Here is a 26909-nt window from a genome sequence, read left to right on the forward strand (position 1 = left end):
AGAAAATATATTACCTCGAATTATCTCTGAAGATCAGACTGGATTTATTAAAAATTGTTATTCATCTTTTAACATCAGAAAATTAATTAATATTATTTATACTCCTTCATCCAAAATACCAGAATGTGTCATTTCCTTAGATGCTGAAAAAGTGTTTGATAGAGTTGAATGGCCATATTTATTTAATATGTTGCAGCATTTTAATTTTAGTTCAAAATTTATATTATGGATTAAATTAATATATTATAAACCTTTGGCTTCGGTTTTCACCAATAATCAAAGATCTTTTTTTCAGTTATTCCCTGGTATGAGGCAAGGCTGTCCTTTAAGTCCTTTACTATTTGACATTGTTTTGGAACCTTTAGCTATTGCCATTCGTGAATCACCTAATATTTTGGGTATTACCCGTGGGGAAGGGACTTATAAGTTATCATTATATGCTGATGATTTGTTACTATACATATCTGACCCTGAGAGATCTATTCCTGCTATTTCGTCTTTGCTTGCTCAGTTTAGTAGCTTTTCTGGTTACAAACTGAATTTTAATAAGAGTGAATTATTTCCATTAAATATGCAAGTTCCAATTTATAAACACCATTTAAAGTTGTCAGATCATTTTACTTATTTGGGTATTAAAATTACCAAGAAACATGAGGATTTATTTAAAGTTTATTTTTTTCCTTTAATTGACCAAATTAAGCAACTTGTTACCAGGTGGTCCCCATTATCTTTGTCATTGGTTGGTCGAATTAATGCTATTAAGATGATAGTGTTACCCAAAATTTTATATATATTCCAAGCATTACCAATTTTTATTCCTAAATCTTTTTTTGATATTATTGACTCTAAAATATTCTCTGATGTGTGGCAGAATAAAAATCCTAGACTAAGCAAAAAATATTTACATAAACCTAAGAAGGAGGGTGGATTGGCTTTGCCAAACCTGAGATTTTACTATTGGGCAGTTAATATTCGATATTTAGTATTTTGGACACAATAATAGATTATAGCATCTTGCCCACAATGGGTAAATTTGGAATGTAAATATGTACAAGACTTTTCATTGTTTTCAATTTTAGGATTTTCACTTCCTTTTTCTTTATCTAAATTGAATAAACAAATAACTAATCCTATAGTTAAACATACATTGCGAATATGGTTTCAATTTCGTAAATTTTTTGGCTTGAATAAGTTTATCAAGCCCTATTATATCTAACTTTTTTCGGCCCTCTTTTATGGATCAAGCCTTTGTTTGTATTATGGAAAACAAAAGGTATAACATGTTTTCGTGATCTATTTTTTAGATAATAGTTTTACGTCCTTTGAACAGCTATCTAATAAATATAATTTACCTAAAACTCATTTTTTTAGATCTTTGCAAATTAGAAATTTCTTGAATAATATGTTAGTCTTTTCCGAAATTATGTCCACTGGACATTACGGAAATTTTTTTAGCTCTGAATCCTTGTCAGAAGGGTTTAGTAGCCACCATTTATAATATGATCATGAAAATACAGCCAGAAGTATCAGAAAAAATTAAGAAGGAATGGGAAAAAGAACTTCATTGTCTTATACCCACTGAGCAGTGGGAGAAAATTTTACAATTAGTCAATTCTTCTTCTATTTGTGCTAAACATGCCCTAATACAATTTAAGGTTGTACATAGGGCTCACATGTCCAAGGATAAACTTGCTCGATTTTATTCTTATGTTAATCCAACCTGTGATGGATGTCATTCTGACGTTGCTTCATTGACCCACATGTTTTGGTCTTGCCCTTGTTTGCAAAATTATTGGAAAGATATTTTTGGCGTGCAATTTTTGGTTTACCAATGGTAGATAATAGTTGTTTATCCCCCTCAGCTCGACGGATGATTGCATTTGTTATATTAATGGCTAGAAGATCTATCCTATTGAACTGGAAAGAAATTAATCCTCTAACTATATTTCAGTGGTTTTCTCAAACTATCTCTTGTTTGAGCTTAGAAAAAATTAAAGTGTTGCCTTTGATCCTTCAGTTAAATTTGAAGAAACTTGGAGACCATTTATTTAACATTTTCATATGAGTTAAACTGACTTTTCCTAAACCCTGCTTTTATTATCCTTAATTATTTGGATGGAGGTACAGAGTTATTGACGCTACTGTGTATATTTGACATAATGCAATGGTCCATGTTGGTTAGGTTTTTTTCTTTTTTGGGGTTTTTTCTCTTATTTACTCCTTTTTTCGTAATTACTATGAGTTTGGGGGGGTTATTATATGGATTATCATCTATTTGAATGTATACTTAACCTATTAATGTACTCTCAAGCTCTCTGTATTCATGTTTCATTTATGTTTGTCTAAAATTAATAAAAATTTAAAAAAAAAATTAACGTTTTGTAACGTTAAAACATTAAACTAATTCAAAGGCAGACGTGAGAGTGGGAATGCAGACCTAACTTTGTGTTTACTTTAAACAAGATATGCATGTATGACATGGTGGTGTGATGATGTATGTAATGATAGAACCTATAATGAATTTTTAAACAAACAAAAATATTTTATCAACCTTTACATATACAAGATTACTCAAATATTAAGGAAATATTAAATACACAACAGAATATTTTTAGTATTAGCTCCATTATTGTTCTACTAATCTTTAACTAATATTAGTAAATCTATTTCCTATTATTGATGATATCTTGTGAAGATAAAGTATTTGCTTAATATCAGTACCATTTCCTTTCTCTTCACCAGCTTCCAGTATATTTTAAATTTTAGACCATTCTCTTCAGACATGTAAGAAATCATATAAATGTTTTGGAGGGCACAATGTTGCATCAAATAGAACTGCTAACCAGCTCCAGTGAGCTGTATTTGATTTTGACCTCCAGTGCGATGTGGAGTTTACATCATCCCAATGGCTATGTGAATTTCTAGGTGCTGTAATTTCCACACAAGTATTAAAGACTTGTTGTTGGGTATATGTTAAATGAGTATGATAAAATAAACCTAATGTAGATGGGGATATAAGGAAATCAAAAAGCAGCTGATGACCTTGAGATGGAGTAAGTTACAGGAAAATGGAGAAATGCATTTGATAAGATTCCCCTCAGAGCTGTCATAAACTTGATAGACTGAATGCCTCCATGTCATTAAGACATAAGGACAGCAGTATATCTTTATAATGTGTTATTTATCTTTATTTAAAATTCAAGATGCAAATTTTTGACTTATTTCATTTTGTGATAATTTGGTGATTTTATTTTTCCCCAGGGAATCATTTAAAATTCTAAATAAATTTTTCCATTTTACATTGACCTAGATTTAAAATGATCAGTTCCCTTGTTGGTTCCTTTACAAAACTGGTAGGATTGTATGAATTTCTTTTCCAAACTACTGTTGGTAGTTTGATTAGCCCAGGTTGTTGGAAGATGAAAACTTTGTCCATGCCACTCCATTTCTGATTTATATGTATTCCAAAGTGAATGTTGCTAGGCATACTTTAAATAACTACTGAAAGATAAAATTTATCTGTCATTATTTCTTAAGTCCATCTAAACTGATTTGACATTGTTTTCTTGGCTAAGCTCCTTCGTCCTTACTCCCTTGATCCTGTCCTTTATTTTCCATACTTCTGGTGCAGCCTCTGTGGACTTAACATATTCTTTCTCACCTTAAGCATATAGGCTGAACTTAACTTTGCTTCTACAGCCATGTTCTATTAAGTGTACTAAATAAAATACATTTATCACTGGGTCTCTTAATTCATTTCTCATGTTCATTTTGGTATAGCACCTCTTAATTTACAACAACTTAAAGTAAATTTAGATACTTGGAAGTGATTAATAAAGACTGATGCATAACCTGTAAATCCCCATTTTTGGTTTTGTTGCAAAGTTAGAAATCTACTGACGACATTGATACTTGTTTAATAATAGTGATTGTATTGAAGCAGCACTGATCATATAATGGCAAATTTGCTATTAATGCATAACTTGATGAGTGTCATTTTTTTCTATGCACATTGAATACATTTGTATTTAAAAGTCATTACAGAACAAGCTTTCAGTTCATACTTAAATTTAGTAAAGTTTGTTTACAGCTAATACTTTTGGAAGGAAGATAATGTAAAGTGGTCTTCATTGCATTTTGAACTTGTGTTAACAGGAATGACCACAGCATTTTTGACGGCCTGTTGGATGATGGTGATAAAGATAAAGCAAAAAGGTGAGTTTGAACAATAAGAGAACATTATAGATGCACAATCTTTAGACAAGAATTATGGAAAATATTTGCCACTTGCTGCTGCATCAAGAGCTTCACAAGTTCTTGTGTATCAAACCAATCCGATTCTGATGTTTAGGTCATCATTTTAACTATTGCTGTAAAATTAGGCATACTTTTTGCTGGTCTGCATTCTATGACATTTTACTTCATATGTTCAGGAATAATCTTAAGGAAATGAGGTATCTAATTTTTGAATAAGTTTTTAAAGACTTGAGTAACACAAAAAAAGCTAAAATGTCATGGTAATGATTCAAGGGCAAATAATTAAACATTTATTAATATTTGAAAGTTCTTAATCCAACAGATTTTATTTGTGAAATAATATTTGTTGTAGTAAAGGCTTATAGGGATGCTCTTTGTAGTAATTTGCTAAGTTATATGAAATGGAGACAGAAATCATCCAAACAAACCCATGGGATTAATGAAAGACTATTACACAACTGGACCTCAATGCAACGTCCAGTTCTCTTCTAAATAGGAAATTTGGCTTGGTACTCTTTAATTTCAATGTATACTCCTTGTTTGTACTTCATTTATATATTACTTACAGCTATTGTATTACAGGATTCACAGAAGTCCCAACTAGAGAGAATGCAGTACTAGATCTCCTATTTGGGAATGAGACCGGGCAGGTGACAGAAATTTGTGTAGGGAAGCACTTTCCATCTAGTGATTATTGTTTCAAGATAATTATGGAGAGGAATAGTCCTCAGATTTAGATTCTAAATTGAAGAAAGTACAATTTTGATGGTATCAGAAAGAATCTGGCAAGTGCGGATTTGGGCAGGCTGTTTTCTGGAAAAAGTGAGCTAGGTAAGTGGATGGCCTTCAAAGGTTAAATTTTGAGAGTACAGAGTCTGTATGTATGTTCCTGACAGAATAAAAGGGAAGGATAACACATTTAGGGGACTTTGTTTTTCAAGAGATATTGAGATCCCCTTTAAGAAGAAGGTATAGGCAGATAGGAGCAAATGAGGTTCTTGAGTATTAGAAATGCAAGAGAATACTTAAGGAAATCAGGAAGGCTAAAATAAGTCATCAAATTGTTCTAGCAAACAAGGTGAAGGAGAATCCCAATGGTATTTACAGATCTATTAAGAGCAAAGAGATGGCAAGGGATAAAAGTGGTCCTCTTGAAGATCAAAGTGGTCATCTATGCATGGAATTGAAAGAGACGGAGGTGATCTTAAGTGGATTTTTTAAAAACTATTTACTTGGGAGATGGACTCACTGAGGTCATGGACCATGTGTATATTACAGAGGAGGTGCTATTTGCTGTCTCGAGGCAAATTAGGGTGGATAAATCCCCAGGGCCTGACCAGCTGTTCTTCGGACCTCATGCAAAGCTAGTGCAAAAATTGCAACAGGTCAGGTGCCAGAGGATTGGAGCATAGCTAATGTTCTCATTTAAGAAAAGCTCTAAGGATAAACCAGGAAATTATAGACTGAGCCTGACATCAGTGATGGGAAAGTTATTAGAAGGTGTACTAAGGGACTGAATGTATAAGATTTGGATATACACGTACTGTTTAGGGATAGTCAAAATGGTTTTGTGCAGTAGGTTGTGTCTAACAAATGTTAAGAGTTTTTTGAGGAAGTTACCGGGAATGTTGATGAAGGCTAGGCAGTGGATGTTGTCCATTTGGACTTTAGCAAGACTTTTGACAAGGTCCTGCATTGGGAGGCTGGTCAAGAAGGTTCAGTTGCTTGACATTCAGGATGAGATAGTAAATTGGCTTTCATTGTCTTTCTGGGATAAGCCAGAGGGTGGTAGTAGATGCATCTCTGATTGGAGGCTAGTGACTAGTAGTGTGCCCGAAGGGTTGGTGCTGGGTCCGTTGTTGTTTGTTGTCTATATCAATGATCTGGATGATAATGTAATAAACTGAGTCAGAAAATTTGCTAATTATGCCAAGATTGGGGGTGTAGTGGACAGTGAGGAAGGCTATTAATACTTGTAGCGGAATCTAGACCAGCTGGAAAAATGGGCTAAAGAATGGTAGATTTTAAACGAAAGAAGATTTTCAAAGTATTCCAAAGACTTAATGCTCATATCATTTTTGTACAAGAAACTCATGTGAGGAAGGAGGACAAATATCGCTTTTTTAGGTCTTGGCGGGGTCAACAGTATCATTCGAATTCGAATGCCAAAGTTAAGGGAGTTTCAATTTTTATTGACTCCTCTATTACATTTGTTCAACATGATATCCTTTCGGATCCGAATGGTAGATTTTTGTTAATTACGGGTTTACTCGGTAATAAAAAGGTTGCTATGGTTAATGTTTATGCCCCAAATGTGGATTGTCCTGATTTCTTTAAGTCCTTATTTACTTCTTTACCTAATTTAAATGAATATAAGTTAATAATGGGTGGTGACTTTAATTGTTGTCTAATTCCTTTGATGGACAAATCTACACCTATTCAGACTCTACCCAATAAGTCGGCCACTTGTATTAACTCCTTTTTGACTGATAATGGAGTTTTTGATATTTGGAGATTTCGTCATCCTAATGACAAAGAGTTTTCTTTTTTCTCACATGTTTATCACTCGTATTCGAGAATTGATTATTTTTTTATTGACTCTTGTTTTATTCCATCGGTAATTGGTTGTAATTATGATATTATAGCTATTTCCGACCATGCTCCATTAAAACTTTCTATTAATTTTACGGATACAGCTTTACGTGCTAGACAATGGCGATTTGACTCTACCTTATTGCAAGAGCCGGACTTTATTAAATTTATGAAGGAACAGATCGATTTCTTCTTTTCAACTAATTCCATGGAGGATATCTCTTGCGGAATACTTTGGGACACTTTTAAAGCGTATATACGTGGACAGATTATCTCTTATTCTGCTGGTCTGAGAAAACGCATTAAGAAGGAAACTCTTTTATTGGTTGATAAAATTAAAGAGATTGACAAGAAATATTCGACTACTCCTAGCAAGGAGCTTTACAAACAAAGGGTTGAACTTCAAATGGAACATAGTTTATTACTCACATCTCCGATTGAAAATCAATTAATGAAAACCAGATCTGATTTTTATATACATAGTGATAAATCGGGAAAACTGTTAGCTAGTCAGCTGAAGAATGTTTCAGTTAAACGTCAAATCACTATGGTTCGTCAGCAGAACGGGGATTTGGCAGTTAACCATGATGAGATAAATAAGTCTTTTCAAGACTTTTATACCTCCCTGTATCAATCTGAATTCCCTCAGGATCATAATACCATGTGTGATTTTCTCGGGAAATTGAATTTTCCAAAACTATCATCTGATGATCTTTCAGTAATAGATACTCCGTTTACGGATGCGGAAATTAAAGGGGTCATTTCCTCAATGAATTCTGGGAAAGCACCAGGTCCAGATGGGTATACAGTAGAATTTTTTAAATGTTTTTCTGCTACTCTATCTCCTTGGCTATGCAAGGTTTTTGAAGAAGCAATTAGATTGGGGAATTTGCCTCAATCTTTTTATAGAGCTTCCATTTCCTTAATACTGAAGAAAGATAAAGACCCTACTGATTGTGCATCTTATAGACCAATATCTTTATTGAATGTGGATTCTAAGATTTTTTCCAAATTACTGGCTTCCAGGCTGGAGAAGGTATTACCCCAAATTATTTCGGAAGACCAAACCGGTTTTATTAAAAATCGCTATTCCTTTTTCAATGTTAGGAGATTATTGAATATTGTTTATACTCCTTCACACAATACTTCAGAATGTGTTATTTCATTAGATGCGGAGAAAGCATTTGATAGAGTTGAATGGCCTTACTTATTTTATGTGCTGGAGAAGTTTAATTTCAGTCCGACCTTTATTTCTTGGATTAAACTGATATATCAAACTCCAGTAGCCTCGGTGTTTACTAATAATCAAAGATCTCCATTTTTTCGTTTATTTCGGGGCATTAGACAAGGTTGTCCTCTTAGTCCATTACTATTTAACATCGCTTTAGAACCTTTGGCAATTGCCATCAGAGAATCACAGGATATTTTGGGTATTAATCGTGGAACAGATATTCATAAGGTATCTTTATACGCAGATGATTTATTATTATTCATCTCTAACCCTGAGAAATCTATTCCAGCAGTCTTATCATTGTTGGCTCAATTTAGTGAGTTTTCTGGGTATAAGTTAAATCTTAATAAGAGTGAATTGTTTCCTTTGAATAGACAGGTCCCAAACTATGGTATTTTACCGTTTAAATTAGTTAAAGACTCTTTTACTTACTTAGGGATTAAAATTACAAAAAACCATAAAGAATTATTTAGGTTTAATTTTCTACCCTTAATTGATCAGATTAAAGGCTTGTTTACTAAGTGGTCACCATTATCTTTGTCTCTGATAGGTAGGATTAATGCTATTAAGATGGTTATTTTACCTAAATTTTTATATATTTTTCAAGCAGTACCAATTTTTATTCCGAAATCCTTTTTTACTAATGTTGATTCAAAAATTTCCTCATATATATGGCAGAATAAAAATCCCAGGTTAGGTAAAATATACTTACAGAAGACAAGGAAGGATGGTGGGTTGGCATTACCCAATTTCAGATTTTACTATTGGGCAGTTAATATTAGATATTTGATATGTTGGTTGAAAGAATGGGATGGTCCTTTTGGCCCTCATTGGGTGAGTTTGGAAACTAAATCGGTATCTGCTTATGCTGTGGGTTCAATTTTAGGGACATCTCTCCCTTTTGCTCTTTCTAAATTGCCGAATCGAATCGACAACCCGATAGTTAAATATACCTTACGTATATGGTTTCAATTTCGGAAATTTTTCGGGTTGACTCAATTCGTGTTAAATAGTCCTATTGTATCTAATTGTTTTTTTTCCACCCCTCAATTATAGATCAAGCTTTTTTGGCTTGGAAAACTAAGGGATTATTAAGATTTTCTGACTTATTTTTGGACAACTGTTTTATGTCTTTTGAGCAATTAGCAAATAAATATAATTTGCCTAGATTATGTTTTGGTCATGTCCGATTTTGGAAAAATATTGGAAAGATATTTTTGATATTATTTCGGTGGTACTGAACATTGATTTACAACCCCATCCTATTACCGCAATTTTTGGTTTACCAATGATGGGCTCACTTCACTTATCTCCTTCCGCCTGTCGAATGATTGCTTTTCTCACTTTGATGGCTAGAAGATCTATTTTGTTGAATTGGAAGGAAATTAATCCTCCCACGGTATTTCATTGGCTTTCTCAAACTATGTTATGTCTAAATTTAGAAAAAATTAGAAGTGCTGTATTTGATACTTCTATTAAATTTGAAAAGATATGGAGACCATTTATTCAATATTTTCATATGATGTAATGGCCCTGTGCCAGGCTTATTGGTTTTTTCAGCCTTAATCGTATGTATGTTGAGAGGATCGGAGTTGACGACATTGATGTTTATGTATGCTTGTGAGATACTATGAACAGCCCTTTTTGTTTCTTCTCTTTTTTTTTTAGTTTTTTTTTAGTTTTTTCTTCCTCTTGTTTTTTTTCTTAGATATTAGATTAGTAGATTAGTTAATTTTCATATATAGATTTATTTTTTTTTCTCTTTTTTTATATTATATATTATGGAATATCTAGACTTACCTTGTTCATATATATACTATATGGTTTATGTTTTGGGAAAGCTTACTTATACTGTATTCATTGTTTATGTATTCCTTCATGTGTAGTGGGAGTTTATATGTTTGTAATCCATTATTAATATTTTAATTGTATTTTGTTCACAATATTTTTAATACTAATAAAAAGATTAAAAGAGAGAAGAATGGTAGATGGAACTTAATGCAAAAAGTGTGAGGTGTTGTGTTTTGGGAGGACAAACAAGGGTAGGTCTTGCACAGTGAGCAGTAGGACACTAAGGAGTATGGTAGGACAGAGACATCTGGGAATACAGATCCATAATTCCTTAACAGTGGCATCATAGGTAAAGAGGGCTTTTCGCACATTGATCTTCATAAATCAAAGTACCGAGTACTGGAGTTGGGATGTTGCATTGAAGTTGTATAAGATGTCATTGAGGCCCAATTTGGAGTATTGTGCGCAGTTCTGGTCACCTACTTACAAGAAAGGTATGAAAGAGTGCAGAGGAAAATTTACAAGCATGTTGCCTGGATTTGAGGACCTGAGCTATAGAGAAGCGTTGAATAGGCTAGAACTTTAGAGTGTAGGAGAATGAGGGGAGATGTGATAAGATGTATACAAGATTATGAGGGGTATTGATAGGATAAATATAAGCAGATTATTTCCACTGAGGTTGTGTGACACTAGAAGTAAAGGTCATGGGTTAAAGGTGAAAAGTGAAATGTTTAAGGGGAACATCAGGGGAGACTACTTAGAGAGTTGAATGAGCTGCCAGTGTGAATGGTGGATGTGGGTTTGATTTAACACATTTAAGAGAAATTTGGATTGGCAGATGGATGAAAGGGTATACAGGGCAATTTTCCACGTGTGGGTTGATGGGACTAATCAGATTAATAGTTCGGCATTGTCTAGATGGCTTCTCCGTGGATTGTCACCTTGTCGTGGTGGAGAAGCTTGTGTGGTCTTGTGATTCTGAGAACGATGCCAACTGGAGCGATGCTCGTAGTAGGGTCATCGATGGTGCTAAGGTTGAGGATGAGGTCCCTGACAAAGAACAATCCAACCACAACCTCAGTGGTGGAACAGGCAGATGAAGTTACTTCGAACTCAACGTCTGTGAAGGCGGATGAAGGCTGCAACAAATCCATCAGTTCCAGTCGTCGTGGTTTCCATGCCATTGGAATCAGTTGGTTGACTTGTGAAGTATCATGTGCTTCTTGAAGTGCAACGTAAAGTACATGTTAAACAAATACACGCACAGGCGTCTTCACTCTGTGGATCAACGGGACGAAGACCATCATCCTCAACCTCGAGGGATAGCCACGACAATGACTAGATGGACCAAAGGGCCTGCTTCTGTGTTGTAGTGTTATGTGATTTTATGACTATGATATTAAATGGAAAGTATTTAGTTGTATTTATCTTGTTCCCTGCTTTTTAGATTATTTTATTCCCTTCATTTAAATTCATACATAGTAATTTCTGGAACTAGCAAACTAAGCCATTCTATTTAATAGCTGAGTTGAATTGATGATCATTTATTAAATTATTCCATTAACTCTTGTAATGAAAGACAATTATCTTAAGTAATTCTATTAATACATGCTTTATGAATTAATTTTTAATAATTTACATTCTTGTTTTATGTTCTATGTACATAATTGTTCACCACTGATTTATCATACATAAAATAATTTTATTGAAGTAGTCCAAAGTTCCTTCAGGACAATTTGAAGTGGAATTGGACCTAAACAAGAAATATTTAGATGAAACATGGCAAGTAGAATAATAAATAGTATTTCTCAAAGTTGCCATCTGTCCAATCTAGAATGACAAAGTCTTTGGATGCATGGAATATCATTACCTTTTGCATATTCCCCTTTAATTCTGGAACCACTTCACTTGGGGATGCATTGCAGTTCATTTATCGTCCTTGGCTGTAAATTCTGGGCTTCTTCTCTAAATACATAGTAGGAATTCCAATCTCAAAAGAACTGAAGGTACTCAAGAAGGTGACTATCCTCCATTTTCTCAGAGTCAGAGATAGGTTAAGCTACTGCCTGTACCAGTTATGCCCAGAATAAAGAAATAAAGAAATGCCCAATAAAGAAATGAAGGCACACAGTATTCTTTGAATTCTTTCAAAAATGTATTTTCTTTATGAGCTGAAAGAAGTGCATTTTTATAAATTATTCTAATTGCAAATAATAAGAATGTAGACCTATGACATAAAATATCATAATGCAGCAGAATAAAATAAATCAATGAAACAAACTTGTGTGTCCTGCAATAAGGGGTGAGGGGGAAAGGAAAATATATCACAAGAAATTTTAAAACAAGTCATTAATTTTTTGATTAACATTTTATTTTAAGATGTATAATAACGTTACAGCAGTTTCCTTTAATGTGTGTTAGAAAAAATTGCTGCCTTTTATTAAAGAATTGTTTATATGTCTTTTTAATAGTCAGGCATTTATTTTTTTTCATTAGAAAAACTGAAAATGTAATAATCTAAAGTTAGAAAACTTTAACTCACAAGGATCATGAGTAAACAACTTTGTTTTTAAATATAACTTTCTATTAAAAGTACTTTCATAACTTTAGAGTGGAAACAAATCTGAGAAGAAAAGATGAGATCAGTTCAATGTGTTACTCAAAGAGCTTGGCTCCATGCTGCCAAGTAATACTCGGAAAATGGATAAATCAACAGTACTACAGGAAACAATTGACTTTTTACAGAAGCACAAAGGTACTTTATTTTTGTTTTTTTTTAATGTTAAGATGCTTTGTGTTAATTGTGTCAGAATCTGATTTATTACCACTGGCATGTCGTGAAATTTGTTGCTTTGCAACAGCATTTCAGTGCAATACTTAATAAGATTACTATATGCCACAATAAGAAATATTAAACAAATAAATTCAGTAGAGTAAAAAGAGAGCAAAATAGTGAGGTAGTGTTCATGGACTGTTCAGAAATCTGATGGCAGAGGGCAAGAAGCTGTTCCTAAAATGTGGAGTGTGTGTCTTCTGACTTCTGTACTTCCTTTCCTGGTGATAATGAGAAGAGGGCATGTCCTGGATAGTGGAGGTCCTTCATGATAGATGACTCCTTGAGGCATCTCCTTTTGACACTGTCCTCAATGATGAGAAGGAGCTGGCTGAGTTTACAACTCTGTACTGCTTTTTCTGATACTGTGTGTTGGCATCTCCAATACAGAAACCATTGCACAAGATCGGAAAAGTTGCAGAGATGGTGCAACCAGTCAGAATGCTCTCCATGCTACATACCTAGAAATTTGCTGAAGTCCTTGACGTAGTAAGACTCTTCAAACCCCAAACGAAATATAGCTGCTGGTTTGCCGCCTTAATTCCATCAATATATTGGGCCTGGAATAGATCTACAGGATGCTGACATTCAGGAACTTGAAGCTTTCCACTGCTGACCTCTTGATTGAGGACAGATTTGTGTTATCCCACCTTCCTCTTCCTAAAGTCCACAGTCTGTTTCCTGTTCGTGCTGATGTTGAGTGTGAGGATGTTGTTGTGACACTACTCAACCAACTGACCTATTGCATTCCTCATCACTATCTGAGATTCTGCCAGTAATAGTTGGGTTATTGATAAAGTTATTGATGGGGTTTGAACTCTCCCTAGCCAAGCAGTCATATGAGTGTAGGATAAGTAGAGCAGTCGGCTAAGTATTTGTCCTTGAGGTGCACCTGTACTGATCCTCAGCATGGAGGAAATTTTATTACTGATCTGTACTGACCGTGGTCTTCCAATGAGGAAGTCAAGAATCCAGATGCAGAGAGTGGTACAGAGTTCCAGATTTTGAAGCCTGTTGAATTGTACTGAGGTGGTGATGGTATTGAATGCTGAGTTGTAATTATAAAAAAAAGCAGCCAGATATACACAAGTTAATATGCTTCATTTGAAGTGTCCTTTCTGTTGTAAAGATCACAGCACAGTCAGTTGCCAGTGAAATACACCAAGACTAGAAGCTGGCATTTCTTATTAATGAAGAATTTACTCAGTTGATGTTGGAGGTATGTGATATTTACCAGGTATAAATGTGATTTCCCCCCCCCACTTGTATCAAGTATTATTACAATGAATACAACTTAAAAGATTAAGAGGAAATCATTACTAGTAATGAAGTCAATAAATGATTTACTGATGTTCTAGCCCCGATTATGTGGTTGATTGTTCCCAAGAATTATGATCTAACCTGTACCAAAGTGACTGGAAGTAATTGACTTTATGATAGCTTATTTTTGTTTTTTGGCATGAGGCATGAAGACCCTAGAGGCTGGCCCTGGCTCACCTCTAACCCCTGGTCAGATCAACCCTCGATCTCCTGCATTTTGCCTACCAGGAGCACATTGGAGTTGACGATGTAGTCATCTACTTGCTGAACAGAACCTACTCCAATTTGGAAAAGCAGGGCAGCACTGTGAGGATCATGTTTTTGATTTCTCAAATGTTTTCAATACCATACAGCTCTCTTTGCTGGGGGGAGAAGCTCCATTCAGTGCAGGTTGGCACTTCCATTGTATCCTGGATAATGGACTACCTGACTAGCAAACCAGTTTGTGTGACTTTAGAGCTGTGTATCAGACATGGCTATAAGCAGCACTGGGGTCCCACAGGGAACTGTATTGGCTTCCTTCCTGTTTATCCTGTATACCTTGGATTTTAAATACAACACTGAGCCATATTATCTGCAGAAATTCTCTGATGACTCAGCACAACTTGTGCGTATAAAAGGAGGATGGGGGGGGGGGGGGGAATGAATCTAGGACCCTGGTGGAGAACTTGGTCAACTGGTGCAAGCTGAATCATCTGCAGCTCAACATCAGTAAGACAAAGGAGATGGTGATGGACTTTAGGAAGACTAAGTCTGCACTGTTCCCTGTTACTATTGATGGTGTAGATGTGGTGAGGTCCTACAAGTCCCTGGGGTGAACCTGGATGACATACCTGAGGGCAGCACTAACACAGAGGCTGAATACAAGAAGGGCCAGAGTCACTTCTGCTTCTTGAGGAGAATGAGGTCCTTCGGAGTATGCAGGCCTCTCTTTCACATGTTCTACCAGTCTGTTGTTGCCAGTACAATCTTCTGAGGTAGTGTGCTGGGGAAATGGCATCAACATAGGTGATGCCAACAGGCTCAATAAACTGATTAGAAAGGCTGGCTCCGCTATGGGAGTAAACTGGACACACTGGAAGTTGTTGTAGAACGGAGGACCCCACAGAAAATCCTGGTAATTCTGGATAATATTTCTCACCCTCTGCATAGAGGACAACTTTTTGTAATAGACTAAGACAACTGTGCTACTTCAGAGAGTGTTATATGAGGTCATTCTTATCCTCGGCCATTAGGTACTATAAGGAGTCAACCTTTAGCCGGGAAAGTGATGACCCTTCCTCCTGTTAGACTGCTTGAAGTAACTTGTTTTTTCTTTCTTTCTTCTCTTTTGATATTTGTATATCTGTGCACTTGTAATGCTACTGTGACTGTAGTTTCCTCTGGTGTCAATAAAGTATCTATCTAGCTATCCATTTTATGATTAAATGTATGATGCAGTTGTAGTAAACCTTATTATTAGTAGTATATCAGAAGTACAGGCAGTCCCCAGGTTACGTACGAGTTCCGTTCCTGAGTCCATCTTTAAGTCGGATTTGTACGCAAGTCGGAACAAGTACATCAGGTATTATTTAGCGTCAGTTCGTCAAACGTTTGTCTTAGTATATAGTATATATTTTACCTTTCTATGCATATAAAACACTTAAGAAACGTATGTATTCCAATAATTAAATCACTGCGTTGTGTAGTAATAACTGTAGCTTTCATTGGGGCAGAGCGTTTCACATGTTCCATTATTCTCACTTTATCCATTATCCTTTAAAATTGTTCTGATCGTTGACCAACAGTAGCCTAACGCTTTTCCAATGACCGATGGCGTTTCACATCTTTCCAAATGCTTTATTATTTCCACTTTATTTTCAATCACGATCACTTCCCATCAATGGAACAGAAACACTGCCGGCGGCAGGTCCCGAGCTGTGCTGGCTCCTGAGGTCCGCTGGGTCCTAAGGACCACCGCACTGAGACAGGCTAAATGGGATAAGTGGGGGCTGTGCTGGGTTTGGGTATTTGATCCTCCACAATATTCTACGTGGGTATTTAAACTGGAGGTGGCAGTGTTTTTTTTACGAGGTCAAGTTGCGAGCTCAATATCATCCCAGCACGGATGGTACAGGAGTTACAAGATCGACATCAACCCGGCACGGGAACAGACGGTCACTGGATCAAGCCTCCGTTCTCCTGCCTGGCGCCACCAGCCGACCGGGATTGGGGGGGGGGGGGGTCAGGGTGAATCATACTAAGAAAAATTTAAGCCAAATGCCAAGTTAAACTCTCAATACAGTGTCAATGGCAACAATTTAAAATGGTGGACGGCATCGCGATCCAACTTAAAATGTTGGATGGCGTTCTCCTTCCTTGGTTTATAAGTACGAGTTGTCCGTAAGTCAGACGTTCGTAACTCGGGGACTGCCTGTATGTGAGATGCTTGTTGTACTCTTATGAATTGGGATTTAGAGGAGTGTTTGGAATGAAATGGGGAAAATCTACGCTATATGTCTTTTTCTAATGCTTTTTTACTTTCTGACATTTTCATTTTCACTGTCATTCCATTAATAAGATATTCTCTCGCTCAGGATTTGCAGATCTTTTGAGACAGGAGTCAAGTATAACAATAGGAAGTTGTTACCAGGATTACCCCTCAATAATAATGATTAGTTGGGTATAAGGAGAACCTGTATTTACTGACAAGTGCCTTTATTGTCTCAGTTCACATGCACATGAATGTTGGAACTAATTACCTGTGTGCAAACCTACTAGGTTTCCTTGACCCTTCATGAGCAGTCAAAGCGAAAAGAGAATACCAGAGTCTATGTTGGCCAGGTATTCCTCTTGATCCCGAAGCCCTTCATTCTTATTCTTTTCCTTATCAGATCAATCTATGAAGTTTTAATTTTGTTGACTCAATGTCATTGACTATCCTGTGTCACTTTATGGCTGTTCCCTTCAGCTTTGTCCCACTCAAACTGGTTTAAACCTGGGAAAAGGAATCGACATGTCAGTCCATGGCTTCCTCTACTGCCACAGTGAGGCCACACTCTGGCTGGAGGAGCAGTACCTTGTATTCTGTCTGGGTAGCCTCCAACCTGATGGCATGAACATCAATTTCTTGAACTTCTGGTAATGTTTCTATCCTGCCCCACCCCCTCATGATTCCCATTTCCCGCTCTCTCTCCTTTTCTCCTTGCCTGACTATCACCTCTCCCTGGTTCTCATCATTCTTCTCTTTCTTCGATGGCTTCTCCTATCAGATTCCCCCTTTTCTTGCCCTTTTTATCTTTTTCACAATGGACTTCTCAACTCTTTACTTCACCTGTCCTCCCTTCCCGGTTTCACCTATCAGCTTGTATTTCTTCCTCCCCTCCCCCAACATTCTTACTCTGACTTCTCATCTATTTTTCTCCAGTCCTGATGATGGGTCTCAGCCTGAAATGTTGACAATTTACTCTTTTCCATAGATGCTGCTTGGCCTGCTGAGTTTCCCGGGCATTTTCTGTGGTTTGCTTGGATTTCCAGCATCTGCAGATTTTTCTCTTTGTAAAAGGAGTCAATGCTGTCCAGGCATTCTTCTTGATCTCCATGTAATCTCCACATTTCTAACATGTGATCATCCAATTGTCACAATGAATGGTCTCTCCAGAGTTGTCGCAGCCTGTGCTCCCAGAATCCTCCATTCTTACTCATTTCCTTATCGTATCCTTATGGTATTTCAGTTTCATTGGCTCCATGTCATCTGACTGATGTTTATCAGCTTCTGGTCGGAAGTGGCTCAAGGTTACAAACAGTACACCCTATCCTCGTTATATGCAGGGGATACGTTCCTCGTAGTCAACGCATAATATGAATAATTATTTAAATGGAGAAAATAGGGATGCGTTCCAGAGGGCTTCATAAGTATGTTTTATCTGTAATTTATTCACAGGTTCATACCAATATGACACAAAAGCAGTACCACAAGGCAACATTCGTATTATATCATCAATTTAAGGTAATATTCAATGTAATAAATCATAGAAAGTTAACATAAAAGGGTATACAGTACTCACCAACAGTGGCAGGTGTGTTCACTCCGGGAGATGAGTGGTTGTTGTGGTGTTGGGCAGCTTTACATGGATAAGGTGGATGGTTGTGTGTTGTCAGGATCATCAAGGACAGCAAGGGGTGAAGGAAGGCTCTCAGAACGCTCAGTACTGCTGGCAGCAGGTGACACCGGTTTGAAGAAAGTGGTGAGGGTTGTTTGCTTCACGGCATTTTGTTTTTCAGCATAAATTTGCTTGTAAGCAAGAAGGATCGATTGCAGGGAATGACTGAAATGCTGACTCCGTTCTAAACTTGGGTCGATGTCCATCGCCATTTGTGCCAAGTGTTCCGCAGCCTTAAAAAAATTCTGCCAGTTGCTTCACCGTAAAATCCTTCACCTGCAACTCGACACTTTCCTCTTCATCATTATCAACTTCAGTCTAAGTTAAATGCAGAAGGTCATCAACACTTAATTCTTCATCATGAGAATCCAGGAGTTCTACCACATCAGCAGTCTCGAGATCTGAGAATCCTTCCCCACCAATTTTACGGCTCAGGGCCACACAATCCTGGACAGCTGCAGTGAAGACAGGAAACCCTTGAGGGTGTGCACACTCCGCCCAAATTGATTTCCACACTCCATTGAGAGTGGAAGACCTGACCTCTTTCCTGGATTCATCAGTGTTGTTGATGGCATGTCTGATGTTGAAGGACTTCCACCATTCCCTCACCGTTGGCAAACTCCCGTGATTTTCAAAATTGTCTGTTGCTTGCAGCATCTGAGAGAGAGTTCGCCGTTTATATATATATATAAAAAATACACCTTGAATGTGGATATCACACCTTGGTCGAGTGGTTGAATCAGCAATGTTGTGTTAGGCAGCAGGAAACGCACTGTTGTGTTAGGATGAATGCTGTCCAAATGTTTAGGATGGGCTGGCGCATTGTCTAGCAACAATAGAACTTTAAAGGCAAGATTTTGTTCCCGGCAGCAGCGTTCAACTTCAGCAGCAAAATGATTAGCAAACCAGTCTTCAAAGATCTGACCAGTGACCCATGCTTTATTGTTAGCTGCCCAGTGGACAGGAAGCATATTCTTACTCAAACCCTTAAAAGCACGGGGGTTTAGTGAATGGTAAACTAAAACAGGCTTCATCCTACAGTCTCCTTTGGTATTGGAACACATAAGCAAAGTCAGTCTATCCTTTGCTGCCTTGAATATGTAAGTGCGTTTCGACATACACTTCCAAAAAAGCCCGGTCTCGTCTGCATTAAACACCTACTTTGGTGTGATGCGTAACTCAGCTATCATTGTCCACAACTGCTCAGGGTAGCGTTCAGCGGCTTCGTGGTCAGCACTAGCTTGCTCACCACGCACAGCTAAGTTGTGAAGCTTGTGACGATTAACAAACTTAGCAAACCATCTCCTACTTGCATTAAAGTTAACAATATCACTGGACACTTCCTCACTAGCCTCTGAACAAAGGCAACCATAAATTTCCAAAGCTTTCACACGAAGATGATTGGAACCAAGAGTTGTTTTATTTCTTTGTTTCATGGTCAATGTACAAACTCACCATTTTCTCCATTTTTGTCATAATTGGGTTATGCACTTTGGTAACAATCTTTGAAGACACTTGTGATGAATCAATGACTGCACTTTTTATTTTCTCAGCATTTTTCTTTGTTTCTGATTGTGGACTCACCCAGGCCAAAGTAGCGTCCCGGACCTGTGTTGCCTTCACCCGATGCCGCCCTATTTATAATTTCTAACTTTTTTTCAAGAGTCAAAGTGGTTCTCTGTGGCTTGGCTGATGGTTCAGGACTTGACATAGGCTTAGGAGGAATAGTTAAATATTTCAAGAACAAAGTCACTGCACTGTAGGTAAAACCAACAAAAGTTTAAGAGCGCAAGATCGCACATTCACACGTTGCCAAAACCAATGCGAGACTGGTGGGAGTAAGACTGTGAGGCATGTGCACGTGACTTGTATTAGCGGGAAGGCAGTGCTCCTCGCATAACCGAGTTTTGGACACATATAAGGAGACATTGGTAGAAATAGGTTGCTTGCATAACTGAATCTGCATAGTCTGAAACGCATATAATGAGGATTAGGTATATTGCTTTATGGCTGTTTCCTTCAGACTTGTGCCTTAGGTGATTTCTTTTGTTCTTTCCAGCTTAGAATGGTTAAAACAGCTCAGCCAAACACTGGAACCAGACAACCAGATCACAGGCTGTTCCTTCTGCATGTCTGCCACTTTACATAATAAACAGCTTCTTAACTGAGAATGACCTCGGGTTGAACAGATCATCAATAGAAACTCCTTGTGTCTATGTTCACTTGCTCTGATTGTTACCCTTGAGCAAGAGCTGGTTCACCAAACATTTCACAAAATGGTGACTGCAAGAACAGTCTCACAAAATGGCCACCTGACTTCAACCACATGGCAAGAATAAACATTTTTGCTGCGTCTATTTCTACTGTGTTTGCCCAATTCCTATTTGCTAATTTGAAGACTGTGGTTCTTTCTGGGCAACATCTCCCACCTCTTTATCCAAAGAGATGTATCTTAGGATCATTATCCTTTTCTCATTCAGATGACTGTCATAGAACTACAATGGACCCTCAAAGTATGCTACACTCATTATATAAAAGACATAAGTAATATTTACTTAATCACCCACTTTTTTTACTAAGTCTTTTCAGATTTTTAAGAACATCATCCTCTAAATCTAATTATCCCATATTTTCAGTCTTCCACTTTCTAAATTGATATACATTAAGCATTGCAATTAACAACATACATAAAATTAGCATTACAGCATCAAGCAATGCGATTCTCACCCATTGATGTATTTGATCACCAATTTCAAAACTTGCTCCAAAAATCTGAGTCATGGAATGTGCAGTTTGCAGTCAAGTGAGGTATCAATGGCAACTCGGTAACATATTTCCACAATTATTGATCTGTATCACTACATTGGATTGTGAGGTTCTACGTTACTATGTCTGCTGTTGGCTGAGACAGTGTTCATTCTTCAGTAGCTGGATCTAAAGTTGAGTTTCCAATGGTGTTGTTCCAGATGACAGTTTTTCCATCCCTCAGTATAAATTGTGCCATTATTGCAACGTGTTTATCCCACCAGTGCATACAGTAAGAAAGACTATACAAGGGGTGATTGATAAGGTAGAAGGAGTCAATTTTAGAAAACCTAACACATATTTTTCAACATAGTCCCCTCCTACTTAGTCCAGCGGTCATGGAGCATACGGATCCCTTCTTTGTAGAAGTGGTCCACGGCAGGGATGATTGATAAGTTTGTGGCCTAAGGTAGAAGGAGATGAGTTACTAACTTCAAACTTTCTGCATTATCACTCAGAGTTGAACTGCACGTGTATGTAAAGATAGCATCTTGGACCTCCAGGTGGTCCACAGCAGGGGTGATTGATAAGATCATGGCCTAAGATAGAAAGAGTTGAGTTAGACAGTTCTCATTACATGCACGTGCAGTTCAACTCTGAGTGAAAATGCAGGAAGTTTCAAGTTAATAACTCATCTTCTTCTACCTTAGGCCACAAACTCATCAATCACTCTATGCTGTGGACCACTTCTGGAGGTCCAAGAAGCCGACTTCTACAAAGAAGGGATCCGTATGCTCCACGACTGCTGGACTAAGTGTGTAAATGTAGGAAAAATAAATGTGCTAGGTTTTCTAAAATTGACGCCTTCTACCTTAGGCCACGAACTTATCAATCACCCCTCATAATTCACAGGTAAGATAGACAATGAACAATTTTCATTAGTACTGAAAGCCACAAGAATTTTTGTGATACTTGTCCACATTGTGAACCTTTTCTCTCTACTTTCCCTCTGTACAGTGTTCTTCTGTGTACAGCTAATAAAGATGAAAGCAATCGTCAGAAAATACTTGGTTTTTACAGCCCCAATACATATCTCTCACATGAATCACTGCCCCACTCAATATTCACATGAGCGTGATCCCACAGAACTATAATCTTACCATGGCCATCATTAACTGAAGGCTGCTTAGTAATTGGACCTAAAAAGTGAGTATTATTCCCACTGGGGAAACTTGATAATGTCACCTCCTAGAATTTTATATAAGAGCTGTACACTTGTACTCACTGGAATACCTTAGATTTTGTTGATGTACATCAAACCATTCACCCTGACGTAATACAAATTTGATTCTCTATTGCTCCTTTGTTAGCCCCACATTAATCAAGTCCATGAGAGAAATTGTTTTTGATCACTGAGTGTTTGCTAAGTATTGACATCACTGTTGATGCATTTGCCTGCTGTAATGGATCTGGAACAAGACTGACTCTGGCCCCAGTCATTATTAATTCCCTTCATACGTTATTCCAAAATACATTATTCCCTTCATCTTGTGTTAAATACAATCTAGGTTTTAAAGGTTTACACTTTCTTTTAGCCTTTCCAGGGTTCTTGCTTCTCTCTGGCATCCCAACAGCTTATCGTACCAGTGGGTCATTTGGTTTCATGTCTCCCCCTCTAACTGCAAATTTCACATAAGACCACTCAGCTTTTAGTAAGCGCTCCCTTGTGCTCTTTTTATAAATCTGACCCTGCTCCTTCTATCATTTATTTTAAAACATTCATTATCTTTCTTTTGCTTCTCTGTCAAAGCTATAACCTTAATCTGTTGTTTCCTCTGTCTTCCAATTTGCCCAGTCAGCAACTGCCCTGTCCAGCTGTAGCTTTGTTTTGCAGACTTGTTAGTCTTATTCCACCATCAGGATAATTTTGAGTGAGCATTCACCTTTATGACTCTGGATTCTTTTATCGTTACACATATCCTGCAGTTGGTTCTCCTTGCACCATCCTGAACAGGTTAAAAAAAAGAAATTAAACAGAGCTTTTCCTTTGAGTCTTTGTTCTTGGGTATTGCTTTATATGATCTCTTTCTACCTTCCCTCTCCCCTTTTTGTTCTGATACAAATGGTCCCTTGGCTCATTTGCTGTCATCCTGATACTTGTGTGGTTCTTTAGTACAATGAAGTTAATCTCCAAGGAAGGTAGAAACTTTAATACCCTTTACAATAGTCGATCGCGATTGACCGGTCGATCTTTGAGGGTTTCCCAGTAGATCCTGGGGAAAGAAAAAGAAATACACAAATACTGTTGTAATGTGAGCATTATAAAAATAAGTAATACTAATTAGGATAATGGTAATATAGCAATACTCCCGCTATGGAAAGCTGTTTGTAAAGAGGTTGCTTCTGGGTTTGCGGGGTTTTTCTTTCTGCCCGGGGCGCATGTGTGTATAGCCCCTTCGCCATGCACTGCGGTTCAGTGAAAACCTCTATGTTAAATATTGGTTTTGTCGTCCCAGGTAAAGTTGTTCCTTTGGGCATGAAGTTGTCGAGTGGTCCTTTTTCAAAGTAGAAGTTACTACAAATACGTTATGCCTGATAAACCTTCTGATGCAAAAGCAAATTTTACCCGTAGAGCGTATATGTGAGTTGTTTCTAACCCACACTTAGTTGCTTTCCCTGGTTATTGTGTTTCTCTTTTTCCACTACCCAGCATCATGTGTCATGTGTGCTGACATCATGTGACTGTTGTATTTTTTTCAGCATAGCTTGTGCTGCATCAAAGTGACCAATTAGATTAGATAAAAGTATAGGCTGTCGCAACTGGCACTCGCTGGAGATATCCTGCAAGGTAGCTAGCTAGCATGGTGGAGGCTGCACAAAAGGCGAAAACATACAAATTCCATCCAGAATGGGAAGAGGAATTTGTATTTACCTTGGTGAAAGACAAGTGTGTATGTATGTTGTGCCACCAAACACAAGCACTGACTAAAAAAGGGAATCTGGAGTGACACCACAACACCAACCACCAGAAATTGAAAGACACCTACCCCCCCCCCCCCCAAAGAGCGCAATCCGTGCCAGGAAAGTTGAGGAGCTGAAATCGGGGTTGAAGGCCCAGCAATTGTTTTTCACAAAGCATACTGCTCAAAATAAGGCTGCTATTGAAGCATCATTTCATATAAGTCACCTTTTTGCTAAACACAAGAAGCCTTTTACAGATGGTGATTTATTCAAGGAAGCAATGGCCATTACCGCAGAGACTGTTTTTAATGACTTTAAAAACAAAAACAACCTCAAAACCGCAATACGTAATATACTGCTTGACCTGCAACAGTGACAAGGACCATGGTCCTGGAAAACGTTGTCACGTTTTTACTGTGTACTGTACCAGCAGTTATGGTCAAAACGACAATAAAAAGCGACTTGACTTGAAGGAGGGTAGAGTCACTGTCAGAGGACGTGGATTGACAAGTGTTAAAGGACTTGTCACTGTGAATATTTTTCACTACGGTTTGATGAATCCCTGGATGTAATGCAAACAGCTCAGCTTGTTGTATTTGTCAGAATGGCTTTCCAGGATTTTACAACAAAGGAGGACTTCTTCACTCTTTTGCACTTAAAGGAGAGAACGAGAGGTGAGGATATTTACAATGAGTTTTAAAAAATATGTCCGTGAACTTGACATCCCCGTTCATAAACTGGTGGCAATTACTACTGATGGGGCCCCAGCAATGCACTGTTTTATAGCACTGTGCCGTAATGACCCTGAGTTTCCCGACTTCTTGGATTATCACTGTGTGATTCATCAACAGGCCTTGGCTGGGAAGGATATTGCTGCATTTATTTCAAACCCATTTCTGCCGATCGATATAGGACAGATAGCAGCCAAATTCCAGCAAGTATTTGGTGTGCCAAGTGATATTGAAACGGAAGTAATTGATTTGCAAAATGACATCAAGATTAAAACAAGATTGAGGGATGGTGACTTTTGGGGGCTTGCCAGCAGTGAGATTTTTCCTCTTCTCACCACATGTGCGTTAGGAGTCAGTGCCTACTTTGGGTCAACTTATCTGTGTGAAGTTGCATTTTCACAGATGAAAATTATTAAATCTAAGTACAGGAGCTGTCTGACTGACAGACACCTCACAGACTGTCTCAGACTGGCTGTCTGTAGTTATGAGCCAAATTTCAGGGAACTAGCAGAAGGTATTCAGCCCCAGTCATCACACTGAGAGCAACAGTCAATTTTTATTCATTTATTTTTCATGTTGAAATAAAATTAAATAATGAAACTTAGAATTAAAGGTATGAAGTATTGTAATATTCTTAAAGAAAGACAGCTATGGCCTGTTTGATATGCTAGTTACAGTGTTTTCCTGGTTGAATTCATGTGAAAGTTTGACAAAAGCATTTTATGTAATTCAAATACAATTAGCCCAAGTAAAAGGCCTCAAGTTGGAAGTACAATCTGAGCTGTTTTTTCTTTAAACGATTTAGTAGGTCGATTTTGCCTTTCACTAAGGCCGACGTAGGGGATCTTGGGCTTAAAAAGGTTGGTGACCTCTGCTTTACAATTAGGTCTCAACCCTGCAGCATCAGGCCTGACTGACTGAGTCATTTTAATTTAAACATCCAGCAGCAGCTAGATAAATCCAAAGTATTTCATCAAATGTCACACAAATAAATAAATGAAATACATAAAATACACAGGCTACACAGAGGTCTCTTTATTTGGCACCTAATATCTAATAAAGTGGTCACTGAGTATGTGTTCATGGTCTTCTGCTGCTGTAACCCATCCACTTCAAGTTTTGACATGTGCATTGAGAGATGCTCTTCTGTATGCCGTTGTAGTAATGTGGTTATTTGAGTTGTCAGCTTGAACCAGTCTGGCCATTCTCCTATGACCTCTCTCATTAACAAGATATTTTCGCCCAAGTTCAAATTCAGTTGTTAATCAACCATCATGAATATAACATTAGCAGCACTAACAGAAGTTTTAATTTTGCTGAGATGTTGTAGCCACTACAATGCCATTATGGCATGAAATAATTTTTCATTCTCCTTGCAGGCATTGGATGACTTTTTTATAGCAGTGACAGCTGATGGGAGTATTATATATGTGTCAGAAAATGTGACTTCTTTACTTGAACATTTACCAGTAAGTCTATTTTACATTGTTTGGCAACTTGCATGTGTGGTGGGTTTATTAAAGTTTGAATCCCCTTTTACAGTAAATAGTATAATGTTTTTAAAAAAATGCATATTTCTGCAAAGAGAAATGTAGGTCTTCCCTAGAGTATGAATGCCTAACATATGGATAGCCTTTATATGTGAACAAGCAACTGGGTGACTAGAATGATAAATTTGATGGCTTCTGCAGTGGGACTATTGTGTGGGAATGTGGTTCATAGCAATGTTATTGCATCTTGCAGAGAACACTTGAGAACACACGAGTTAATATGTTGGTTGATTACCGGTTAGTGTATGCTTTGTATTTAAATATATTGCCAAGCAGCCACGTTTATGACCTGGTAACCGTTTGGATTGTGAATGGTTTTCAGGAACGGCGCTTTCTTGTAACTTGGAGTCGTACGCAGTGCCTTGAAAAAGTATTCAACCAGCACCCAACCCTTTGTTCACATAATGACTATTACAACCAGGGATTTTGATCAATTTAACTGAGAATTTTTATTTGTGAATCACGTGCTTTTTTTTCACAGTAGAACCCAAAAAAGAGGGGAAATTGTAAAGCATGAAGAACTAAAAATTGAGAAACTGAAGTGTCAGCAGTTCAAAAGTATTCATCTCCTTTTGCTCAGTTGAATCACTTCTTGCAGATATGACAGACAGTAGCCTTTTTGGATAAGTTTCTATTAGCTTTGCACAATGTGATGGAACAAGATTTACCCATCCACCCTTGCCAAATTGCTCAAGCTGCGCCATGTTAGTTGGGGTGGCAGCGGTCAGCAATCTTAAAGTCTTGCCAGAGGTAAAC

At 37.4% G+C, this 26909-nt stretch overlaps 1 protein-coding gene across 1 annotated transcript in view; it reads left to right on the top strand.

The window, feature by feature from the left end:
* The window catches only part of clocka (clock circadian regulator a), a 142034-nt gene that overhangs the window by 31920 nt on the left and 83205 nt on the right, over positions 1-26909 (top strand). Inside the window, 4 exon segments of the mRNA XM_073063996.1 lie at positions 4156-4219; positions 12482-12626; positions 13832-13923; positions 25983-26072. Coding sequence (XP_072920097.1) covers positions 4156-4219; positions 12482-12626; positions 13832-13923; positions 25983-26072 — 391 coding nt within the window.

The sequence above is a fragment of the Hemitrygon akajei genome, chromosome 13 (assembly GCF_048418815.1).
Source record: "Hemitrygon akajei chromosome 13, sHemAka1.3, whole genome shotgun sequence".
Classification (NCBI taxonomy): Eukaryota; Metazoa; Chordata; class Chondrichthyes; order Myliobatiformes; family Dasyatidae; genus Hemitrygon; species Hemitrygon akajei.